The sequence below is a fragment of the Saccopteryx leptura genome, chromosome 6 (assembly GCF_036850995.1).
Source record: "Saccopteryx leptura isolate mSacLep1 chromosome 6, mSacLep1_pri_phased_curated, whole genome shotgun sequence".
Classification (NCBI taxonomy): Eukaryota; Metazoa; Chordata; class Mammalia; order Chiroptera; family Emballonuridae; genus Saccopteryx; species Saccopteryx leptura.
This window is the reverse complement of record NC_089508.1, coordinates 40039477-40051972: the sequence shown is the minus strand read 5'-3', so window position 1 is coordinate 40051972 and position 12496 is coordinate 40039477. Positions and strand designations below refer to the sequence as shown.

General features: G+C 39.1%; 1 protein-coding gene across 3 annotated transcripts in view; it reads right to left on the bottom strand.

Moving 5' to 3' along the window:
- Nucleotides 1-12197, bottom strand: part of C6H14orf39 (chromosome 6 C14orf39 homolog) — a 44149-nt gene extending 31952 nt beyond the window's left edge. The window contains exons 1-5 of one of the 3 annotated variants that reach the window (XM_066341740.1): nt 12100-12197; nt 11316-11372; nt 11185-11241; nt 10071-10197; nt 5932-6021 (exon numbers count right to left, since the gene is read on the bottom strand). In XM_066341740.1, coding sequence (XP_066197837.1) covers nt 5932-6021; nt 10071-10197; nt 11185-11241; nt 11316-11364 — 323 coding nt within the window. In that variant the 5' untranslated portion in view covers nt 11365-11372; nt 12100-12197. Of the gene's footprint in view, nt 1-5931; nt 6022-10070; nt 10198-11184; nt 11242-11315; nt 11373-11717; nt 11770-12099 lie in introns of those variants that run through there. The other 2 variants (XM_066341742.1, XM_066341741.1) reach the window with 2 other exon arrangements.
- Between the last annotated feature and the right edge of the window lie 299 nt (nt 12198-12496).

Below are 12496 nucleotides of genomic sequence, written 5' to 3'. Positions count from 1 at the left end.
AAAATGGATATGCAGTTACATTAAGCTAAAAAGATCCCAACAAGATCAAACCAAAGATTACACCAACATACATTACAATCAAAATGTTAAAAGTAGGCCCTGGCCGGTTGGCTCAGCGGTAGAGCGTCGGCCTAGTGTGCGGAGGACCTGGGTTCGATTCCCGGCCAGGGCACACAGGAGAAGCGCCCATTTGCTTCTCCACCCCTCCGCCGCGCTTTCCTCTCTGTCTCTCTCTTCCCCTCCCGCAGCCAAGGCTCCATTGGAGCAAAGATGGCCCAGGCGCTGGGGATGGCTCTATGGCCTCTGCCTCAGGCGCTAGAGTGGCTCTGGTCGCAACATGGCGACGCCCAGGATGGGCAGAGCGTCGCCCCTGGTGGGCGTGTCGGGTGGATCCCGGTCGGGTGCATGCGGGAGTCTGTCTGACTGTCTCTCCCTGTTTCCAGCTTCAGAAAAATGGAAAAAAAAAAAAGAAAAAAAAATGTTAAAAGTAAAAAACAGAGAATTTAAAAAGCATCAAGAGAAAAATGACTACTAACAGGGGAACCTCCATGTTATATGCAGATTTTGCTGCAGAAATCTTGTAGGCCAGGAGAGAATGGGATTATATACTGCTCACAAATATTAGGGGATATTTCAAGATGAATATGAAGTCATTAAAAAAAAAGCATTTGACTTTTTTTATTAAAGAACATCAGAAAAGCAAATGACAAATCACAGAAAGTTGTTCGATTATGCACCTGAGATGCAAAACCAACTTTTATTTTACTGGTAAAAATGCACTATACAAAAGGCTGAAAGTACTGGAGTATCTGCACGTTCCCTGATCCCCTAATTTTTGTAAGCATTGTTGAAAAGAAAAAAAAATGACCAAGAACACCATACCCAGAAAAACTGTCCTTCAGAAATAAAGAGATAAGGACATTCTCAGACAGACAAAAGGAAAGTGAGTTCATTACCTCTAGTCCTGACCTATAAAAAATATTAATGTGAATTTTTCAAGTTGAAATGAAAGGACATGGGCTGTGGCCAGTTTGCTCAGTAGTTAGAGTGTTGCCCAGAGTGTGGATGTCCCAGGTTCGATTCTCATTCACGGCACACAGCAGAAGTGCCCATCTGCTTCTCCACCCCATCCCTTCTCAGTTCTCTCTCTCCCTCTTCCCCTCTTGCAGCCATGGCCCAATTGGAGCAAGTTGGTCCTGGGCACTGAGGATGGCTCCATGGCCTCTGTCTCAGGCAATAAGAAGAGCTCAGTTGCTGAGCAATGGAGCAACGCCCCAGATGGGCAGAGCATTGTCCCCTGGTGAGCTTGCCGAGTGGATCCCAGGCAGACACATACAGGAGTCTATCTTTCTGCCTTCCCTCCTCTCAGTGAATTAAATAAATAAATGAATGAGTGAATGAATGCAAGAAAAGGACACTAAATAATAACATGAAAACACATAAAATATAAAATTCATTGGTAAAGGTGAATATAGTCAAATATAGAATACCACAGGGTAATGATACACTGTAAATCACTTTTATCTCCAGTATAAAAGTTTAAAATATATTAAAAATAACTATATTACCCTGGCCAGATAGTTCAGCTGGTTAGAGCATCATCCCAAAGTATATATAAAGGTTGCGTATTTGATCCCCCGTCAGAGCACATATGGAACAGTTCAATGTTCATATCTCTATCTTTCTCTTTCTCTCTCCCCCCTCTTCTTCTCTAAAATCAATAAATAAAATAGGCCCTGGTAGAGCATTGGCCTGGTGTGTGGATGTCTTGGGTTCAATTCCTGGTCAGGGAACACAGGATAAGCAACCATCTGTTTCTCCACCCATCCTTCTTCCCCTCCTCTCTCTCTCTCTCTCTCTCTTACCCTCCCATAGCCATAGCTTGCTTGGTTGGAGTAAGTTGGCCCCAGGTGCTGAGGATGGCTCAGTGGAGCCTCTACTCCAATGCTAAAAACTGCTTGTTTGCCAAGTAATGGCTCAAGATGGACAGAGAACATCAGCCTGTAGGAGGCTTGTCGGGTGATTCTCAGTCAGGGTGCACGTAAGAGTCTGTCTCTGTCTCCCCTCCTCTCGTTTTAAAATAAATAACAAAAATAATATCAATAAATAAAATAAACCGTATCTACAATAATTTGTTAATGGATGCATGACATAGAAAGATGTCAAGTATGACATCAATAAAATGTGAGAAGTAAAAGTGTAGCTTTTGTATGCAATTAATGGTAAGTTGTTATCAGCTTAAAATCTGTTATAAGATGTTCATGGTATCCACAAAAATAATTCTATAGTAGGTATACAAAAGAGAAAGAGAAAGAAATTAAACTATACCACTACAAAAAAGTCAATCACAAAGGAAGACAGCAAGAGATGAAAAAAGAAACAAAGGAACTAAAAAAAAAAAAATCACATAGAAAACAATAAAATGGCAATAGTAAATATTTACCTATTAATAACACTTTAAAAATAAATAGACTCAATTCAAAAGACAGAATAGGTCCTGACCAGTTAGCTCAGTTGATTAAGAGAGTTATCCTGAAACAGCAAGGTTGCAGCTTTGATCCCCAGTCACAGCACATACAGAAATAGTCAATGTTCCTGTTTCTCTCTCCCTGCTTCTCTTTCTCTCTCTCAAAGAAAAACACACAAAAAAACAAACAAAAAAAACCAGAGAATAGCTGAATGGATTCAAATAACAAAATCCAACAATATGCTGCCTACAAGAAACTCATTTTAGTTTTAAGGACAAACACACATAGGCTAAAACTAAAAGGATAGAAAAAGATATTACATAAAATGGTAACCAAAATAGAGAAGTGGTTATACTTATAGGAGTTATAATAAGTTAGACTTTCAGTTAAAATCAGTCACAAGAGACAACGAAGGTCATTATATAATAATTAAAAGGTCAATTCATCAAGAAGACATAATAATTGTAAATATGTATGTACTCAACACTAGAGCACCTAAATATTTAAAGCAAATGTTAACAGAATTGAAGGGGAAAATAGAGAACAATACAATAATGATAAAGGACTGCAATACCCCACATTCAACATTGAAAAGATCATCCAGATAAAAATTAGTGAGAAAACAGCAAACTTGAATAACACTATAAATCAAATTAAACAGAGGACATTCCACTGAACCTCACCAGAATGCACATTCTTCTCAAGCACACATGGGATATCCTCCAGGATCATATGCAGGTCCACAAAGAAAGCCTTAACAAATTAAGATGATTGAAATTATATCAAGTATCTTTTCTGGCCACAACTATATAGAACTAACAATCAATAGATTGTTAGCAGGAGAAAAGTGGAAATAGTCACAACTTTATGGAAAATAAACAACACACTCCTGAACAATTCTGGATCAAAGAAGAAATCAAAAAGTATCTTAAGACAAATGAAAATGAAAACACAGTACACCAAAACTTATAGGATGCAACAAAAGAACTTCTAAGAGGGAAATTTATATATCTACATTAAGAAAAAACAAAAATATCTGATACCCTACTTTATATCTAAGGAATTAGAGAAAGAACAATAATCTAAGTCCAAAGTTAATAAAAGGAAGCAAATAACAAATATTAGACCAGAAATTAGTAAAAAAGAGACAAAAAACGTTTTAGAAATAAATCAATAAAACAAAGAATTTTTTTTTTAATTTTAGTGAGAGGATGGGAAGCAGAGACAGACTCACACATGCACCCCAACCAGGATCCAACTGGGATCCACCTGGCAAGTCCACTAAGGGCGATGCTCTGCCCATCTGGGGCCCTTGCTCCGCTGCAACTGTAGCCAATTTTTAGCGCCTGAGGCGGAGGCCATGGAGCCATCCTCAGTGTCTGGGGCCAACTTGCTCTAATTGAGCCCTGGCTGCAGGAAGGAAAGAGGGGAGAGAGAGAAAGAAAGAGAGAGAGAGTGAGAGAGAGAAAGAGAGAAGAGAGGGGTGGAGGGGTGGAAAAGATGGGCACTTCTCCTGTGTGCCCTGACTGGGAATAGAACTGGGCCGTACACACACAGAGCCGACGCTCTACCACTGAACCAACTGGCCAGGGACACGAATTTGTTGTTTGAAAAGATAAACTGAATTTCTAAAATTTTAGATAAAATAACCAAGAAAAAAAAGAGAACTCAAATAAACAAAATAATAACTGAAAACAGAGACATTACAACTGACAGCACAGAAATACAAGAATTAAGAAGCTACTATGAACAATTATGTGACAACAAATTAAGACAACCTAAAAGAAATGGGGAAATTTCTAGAAACATATAACTAAGACTAAATCATGAAAAAATAGAAAACCTAAATAGATCAATTACTTCTAAGTAGATTTAAAAAATAATCAAAAACCTCTAAAACAAAGACTAGACCAGGTGGTTCCACCGATGAGTTATACCAAACATTTAAAGAATAATTAATACCAACTTTTCTTAAACTCCTCCAAAAAACTGAAGAGAAAACAATCCCCAATTCATTTTACAAGGCCAGCATTACCATTACTAAAGTCAGATAAGTACACTACAAGAGAAGAAAACTAAGAGTAGATGAGTATATATACAGAAATACACAAAAAATACTAACAAACCAAATTCAACAATTTACTTAAAAAATATATTCCATGGCCTGGCCAGGCGGTGGCGCAGTGGATAGAGCGTCGGACTGGAATGTGGAGGACCCAGGTTCGAGACCCCGAGGTTGCCAGCTTGAGTGCGAGCTCATCTAGTTTGAGCAAAGCTCACCAGCTTGGACCCAAGGTCACTGGCTTGAGCAAGGGGTTACTCGGTCTGCTGTAGCCCCACGGTCAAGGCACAAATGAGAAAGCAATCAATGAACAACTAAGGTGTCGCAATGAAAAACTGATGATTGATGCTTCTCATCTCTCTCTGTTCCTGTCTGTCTGTCCCTATCTATCCCTCTCTCTGACCCTGTCTCTGTAAAAAAAAAAAAATATATATATATATGTATATATATATTTATGGAATATATATATATATATATATTCCATGACTAAGAGGGATTTATCTTTGAAATGAAAAGATAGTTCAACATACACAAATCAATAAACATGATACACTACATTAACAGATTAAAGTATTAAAATCATATGATCATCTTAACAGATGTAGAAAAAAGTATTTGGCAAAAAAACAAAACAAAGACAACTTTCAACAAATTGGCTACAAAAGAAACATACCTCAACATAAAAAGAGGCCCATATATGACAAGCCTACAATTAACATCATACTCAATGGTGAAAAGCTAAAGGCTTTCACCAGATGTTTACCTATAACAATTTAATTGTATCAATAGTTGAAGCAACACTAAATGAAGCACTTTGGTATAGTAAATACTACTGATAGTTTCTATCTAAGGAAATATCTAAACAAATCCAGGGTTTGATAGAGCTATATAACACATTAACCTCCAATGGCACCCCAACAGTCCAAAACACTGGCTTTACTTTTACTTATTTATTTGTTGTTTGTTTATTTGAGAGGCAGGGAAAGAAAGAAAGAAGCACTGAACTGCTCCTGTATGAGTCCTGACTGGGGAATTAAACCAGCAACCTCTATGCTGCGGCCAGGTCTTAGTTTTTAATGATTTCTTAGACAGACAAAAAGAGGAAGGGAGAGAGCACTAAGGGGGAAGGGAAGCATTCGTTTTTGTTCCACTCAGAAGGCATTCCTTGGTTGCTTCTCAACTGGAGGTTGAACCTGCAACCTTGTCATTTTGGGACATCACTCTTCACTGTCTAAGCTAACTGGCCAGGGCCGACACTGGCTTTATTTTAAAAACAAAACAAAACAACCTTCCAGTGTACAAAATTTCTACATTTTTCAATTCAGTTTTACAAAGCATATCCTATTCATACTAACTTATAGAATTGATAAGTTTAAATTAATATATATATATATACTGTACTTGTCTTTTTCAAATGTTTCTTGAGAAATAGTAAATTTCTCCTGCATATAGTCTTCGTGTTTATAAAAAACATCACACATTGGCTTCCAGCTGTGGAAAAAAAATTATAATTAACATTTCAGAATAATAAACAAATTGTATGAGGTAATTAAAATAAATGTAACCATTTAAAAATAAACAAATCTTTTTCTTCCTGGAGAAAACAAGAAAAATATTCTACCCTCCAAAAATGAAAAGAAAAACATTCTCATCTCCCATCACCACCACTATTACCCTTCATGCAATCATATATATGCTCATATATTATCATCTGCTAATTTTTATATAAAACCTGTTTTGCATCCATGACTAGGGAAGTAGCAACTGTAACATGGCTGGACTGTGGTATTTCAAGAGTATGGCATTTTTAGAATATACTCTGCAACACTGCAACATGACACTTTCTCATCATACTTCTAAAATCTTGCATAAAAAATTCTTTCAGAGTAAGCATTCAAAGAGCTGGGATAAGGGCTAAAGAGAGGCTTTTTTCTCCTTTGAAACTTAAAAAGTCAGGTTGTTCCACCCTACTGAACTAAGAAACAAGGCCAAAATAAATTATAAAATCAGATGCATTTTTTGTTTATTGCATGACTCTAAAAATGTTACCAATGTAAAAAATCTAAAATTAGCATACACCATGGCAGCTTCCATCCTAAGTATTGTTCAAATATTTTCTCTGGCTCTTTTTTCTAATCTTTTTTATTTTTTCAGACTCAAGAAGCATAAATGCCTTCTTTGGAAGCACAGAAAATCATCCATATTCTCAACACTGAAAAACTACTGTTTCTTTTTATTGATTGATTTTAGAAAGAGAGCAAGGGGGGAAGGAAAGGGAGAGAGGGAGAAGGAGAGAGGAGGAGGGGAAGAAAGAGAGAAGAGAAGAGAGAGGGGAGCATTCATTTGTTGTTTCACTTAGTTGTGCATTCATTGGGTCCTGACATGGGATTGAACCCACAGCCTTGGGATTTCAGGATGATGCTCTAAGCTAATTAGCCAGGGCTACTGTTATTAACAAATTGTTTCCTTTTGCCTTTTGTATCATTTTGGGGTGTTTTTCTTTTTAACCTGTATGTAGTCTATTTTTACATTTCCTATGTGATTTCTACTTTTGGTGACACACTTAGAAAAGTTTTCTTCTCTCAAAGATTAAAAAGTTTCCTATATTTTCTTCTAGTTCTTTCATGAATTTGTATTTCACTTTATTATTATTATTCAGTGAGATGAAGGGAGGCAAAGATAAGACTCCTGTATGTGCTCCAACTAGGATCCACCCAGCAAGCCCACTAGGGGGTAATGCTCTGCCCATCTGCAGCATTGCTCCATTGTTCAACAACTGAGTTCTTCTTAGCACCTGAGGCAGAGGCCATGGAGCCATCCTCAGCACCCAGGGCCAACTCACTCCAATTGAGACATGGCTACATGAGGGGAAAAGAGAGAGAGAGAGAGAAGCAAGAGGGGGAGGGGGTGGAGAAGCAAGTGGGCACTTCTTCTGTATGCCCTGACTGCGATTCGAACTGGAGACAGCCACATGCCACACTGCCAAGGCCTCATATTTCACATTTAAACCTCTAAATCAGCATGCTGGAATCACAAACTAGAGGTGTTCATGGTACTAAAATCAACAGATCCTACTAACTGTCCTCAAAACCCAGCAGAGATCAAATTGTATAAAATACAGTATATCTTGGACACAGCAGGTTCTAAAGGGAAACTATCAGTTTTTTTCCAGCACCCACTGCAGTTAGTTAATGGAAACCACTGTTAAAACCTACAATAAAACCTAACTCAAAATAAAAGTTCAACAGTATATAGTTTTTTATTGATCAGCTAAACAAAAAATTTAAACATTGTTAATTCATGTATTGGCAAGGATGTGAGGTAATAGAAACTCTCATGCATTGCTGGTGGGAATATAAACTAGTACATTTTTTGGAGAGCAGTTTGATATTAACTACCAAATGTTTAAATGTGCATACTCTTTGATCTAGCAATTTTACTTCTAGAAGTTCATTTTATAACAATAGGTCTATAAATTTGGAAGAGTACCTGTACATGTTGCTTATAGTAGGAAAAATAGGAAATCTAAATGTCTATTGGGGGAGGGAGAGGAGCTTAAAGAGAAACAAAACATAGGGTGAGAGGATGATTTGACTTTGGGTGATGGGTATACAGCATAATCGACTGTCCAAATGATGTGGAGATGTTTTCTCTAAATCTATGTACTCTGGTTGACCAATGTCACTCTGTTAAATTTAATTGTCTATATAAAATAAATAAATTTAAAAAGTAAATAAATATCTATTAATAGAAGAATGGTTAAGTAACTTAGGATATATAAATACTACACAATACTATGAAGCTGCTAAAAAAAAATTTTTTTTTTAATATTTTTCTGAAGTTGGAAACGGGGAGGCAGTCAGACAGACTCCCGCATGCGCCCGACCGGGATCCACCCGGCATGCCCACCAGGGGGCGATGCTCTGCCCATCTGGGGCGTCGCTCTGTTGCGACCAGAGCCATTCTAGTGCCTGAGGCAGAGGCCACAGAGCCATCCCCAGCGCCCGGGCCATCTTTGCTCCAATGGAGCCTTGGCTGCAGGAGGGGAAGAGAGAGACAGAGAGGAAGGAGAGGGGGAGGGGTGGAGAAGCAGATGGGTGCTTCTCCTGTGTGCCCTGGCCGGGAATCAAACCCGGGACTCCTACACGCCAGGCCGACGCTCTACCACTGAGCCAACCGGCCAGGGCCAAAAAATTAAATCTACACATAATCATTACATATACAATACCATTACATTACACATTATTAAGTTTAAAAAAAACAAGTTGAAGCCTGACTGGTGGTGGCACAGTGAACAGAGCATCCACCGGAACTCTGAGGTGCCAGGTTCTAAACTCGAGGTTGCCGGTTTAAATGTGGGCTTGCCAGCTTGAGTGCTTGATCAGCGACATGACCCCAAGGTCACTGGCTTGAGCCCAGAGGTCACTGGCTTGGAACTCAAGGTTGCTGACTTGAGCCCAAGGTTGCTGGCTTGAGCAAAGGGTCACTGGCTCAGCTTGAGTCCCTGGTCAAGGCACATATGAGAAGCAATCAGTGAACAACTAAAGTGAAGCAACTACAAGTTGATGCTTCTCACTGTCTCCCCACTCCCTTTCTTGTTTCTCTTCTCTCTTAAAATCAATTAAAATAAAATAAGTTGAAGAATAAGTTATGGTATGATCTCATTTTTGTAAAAAGTTATGTGGATAGGCGTGCATGTAATTATATGTAATAATGATGTTAAATATTTATTGAAAAGGTCTGAAAGGATACTACTCATAACTGTTAAATATTATTACTACAAGGAAGAGGACAGAGTAGGGGTGGGGACTGCAGGCAGGGAAAAACTTTTAACTCCATATATTTGTAGTTTCTGAATTTTTATATTAGGTATATATTACTTTTATAAAACTTTAAAACCAGTATAAAAAAGAAATGGGATAAAAAACAAAAAGGCTTGTGAAAATTGTGAATAACAAAATATTTTAAAACAAATATGATTCGAAAGTATAGTACTTAGTACAAAGACAATGGCCCACATAAAATTAAATTTAAAAAAACTACCACATTTTATTTTTTTAAATATTTGTAATATAAAATAAAGTTACATTAACAAGTCTTTATTTCAAAATGCTTATATTTTATAATGTATTTTAGAATCTAAAACCTGAAGCCATGTCAAAAGAATCCCTAACATATTACTTTATTTTGAAAAGCTACTAATTTTAGGCTAGATCCCTCTAGACAAAAAACAAGACCTTGAAAACTCAAAGATGTAAATTGTTTCAAATTTATTTAACAGGTATTTTACATACTGAACCTAGATTGTTCAAAATTCTATATTTAGACTAATTAGATCTGAATTAGAGAGCTTTTAAAGCACTTCTACATTTCTTTTGAATCTCCTGTGGTCCCTACTTACAAGGCAGTTTAAGACTTGAAATTCATCATTGTGCTGATATAAAATGCAGTTTTAAAACAGCAGTTTCTATAAACTCAGAAACCTTGATTAAAAGAATCCAGGAACAATTACTGAAAGTTCTTTTCTTTCAAATACTCACTTACTACAGTTGTCTTTGATTTCCTTACTATGTTTATAGTAATAACCAATTTCCTCATCTGTTGTATTTATAGTTTCCTGTATCTTACAAATAGTTGCTTTGTTTTGTTTAATATCTTCAAAGTCTTCTGAAAAGAGAAAATGTTTATTTTCTTAAAGTAGAAATCACAAATTAAAATAAACAAATACAGTAGAAAAAAAGGGTATGGCAACTTACCTAAAAGGAAGACACACAGAGAATGGAGAGGAAATGAAGCATGAGTAGGGAAGGGCCCTCTAATGGGCACAGTACAAGAGCCAGGATTGCTCCTAGACCCAGAAGCTAAGGATTTGTGTCCGGGACTGAAGAGAAATACACACGTTGCCTTAATTGTAAAAGCATTAGACTAAGTGATATCAAAATCAATGGCATCTTAGGATGCCATGAGTTCATGGGAATATTTCCTCATATATGATACTAACATGAGTTTTGTTTCTGGCAAATGTGAAATTTCTATTCATTAATTCCATGTCAATTAATTATTAAATTTACCTTCAACTTGCTTCTTTTTACTAGTGACTAAAACAAGATAAAAATAAAATATATTTTCTTAAGGTTAAAATAAAAATTTAATACTGTTTTCTTTCTTGTTGTAGAAAAAATAACCAAATTCTACCTTTTCAAAACTATTAAGAAATCGATAATTTTATTTTTGATGGTTTATAGAATCTTAAAATACTATATTTACATAATTTGCTTTGCCATTTCACCCAAAATATTATTTTTCAGTATTATTATTTCCCAAAAATACATCCCTCGATCCTGGTATCTGACTCACTCAAATGTTTGAAATAACCTGTGTTATCTGAGAAAAATAACAATTTTCAACTGCACTTAGTTAAAGGGCCATTTCAGCTTAAAGCTAAATTCTTCAACACAAATTAAATGCTGAATATAGGATTCTATTTTGAAAATCTGTAGTTAGGGTAAACAGCTCACTATTAGGAACTAAATAGAACTGGCACAAAAGTTATAATGCCAACTATAACTTAGCCTAAGCAAGGCAACTGCATATATTACCTTTGTTCCATAAAAGAATTCAAATCAAACATCTCCATCATGCAACACTACTTACTGTCAATTCGCTGAATCACATCTTCTTTAGTTCTTATATCTTGTTCATACTGAAAAACTAAAATAAAGAATTCGATTTCACTTCACTGTTACAACAGCAAGTTATAATACAAGTAGTTACTTCATACCTACCAAATTCTAGCAAAAGTCTGTCCAAACTGACAAATAGGCTGTCATTCATCTTGAATGCTGTTTAAAAACAAAAAAACAACTTATAAGGAAGGGTTTTCTGAGGCCTTATGCAAAACGGCATATATTCAGTAACAACCCTGTTAACATGGCATCATTTCAGAGAACGTGGACGGAGGAGCGCCGGGGAGGGGACCACGCAGCCGGCACCGGGCACCGACCTAGCGGCCCCGCAAACCCCGGGGCGCCTGCACGGCTGGAGCCCGCACACAGCCGGGTTTCCCAGGACAGACCCCATAAAATAAACACTCTGAACACGAATGTCCCTTCTCGGCGTGCCCTACCAGGAGTAGCAAGGTTCCTAAATAAAGTCTGTCACCAACCTACAGGAACAGTGCGACTTACACTCAGTCACAACCACCACGAATCCAAAAGGTGCTGGTTTGCCCAGACTGCCCGGTCGCCGTCCCACCTGCGCCTGAGGCGGCTTCCCGTCGCCCGGCACGCCCCGCACGCCCCGCTTCCGCCGCGCGGCGCCCTGAGGCGGGAGGGAAGGTGCCTCGCGGGCGAGCGCTCGCTCCCACGGCCGCTCGCTCCGCTTCCCCGCGCCGCAGGGCGCCCCCGACACCCCGACGCGCGCCCGCAGCCCGGAGGCAGGACGGCCACGCGCCCGGAAGCCCCTAGAACGCGACCTCCAGTCATTCTCCGGAGAGCGGGCCGCCCGCCCCCGGTCCTCACAGCCGTCTCTCCCGGAATCACCACCACACAGGGCTCCCCCTCCACCCACCTCAATGGCTCCTCTGGGACCCGAGGCCCGCTCCCTTCCTTTCCCGGTTCCAGATTCTATTCGGAGTCCAGAGCCGTCAAGCGCTGAGGACAGACCCCAACACCGAGCAGCCCAGCCCGGCCTCGCCGCCCCCACCCCGCGCAAGCCCCGCCCAGGTCCAAGAAGCCCGCGGCCGTTCACGCCTCGGAAGAGCGAGACCCAAGTCCCCGCGAGACCAGCCCTGCGGCGCCCCTTCTTCCTCAGGGCGAAGCGCGAATCGAGCGCTTGAGAGGGGCTCCTCTCCGACTCCTCGAGAGCACCCCTAAAAGGCGGGGTGGGGGGCCTGTCAGGGACTCTCCTGTTGTCTTGAAGACAGGTGTTGCTTTTTAAGACCACTCCTCTTACAAAAGTTTTTAAA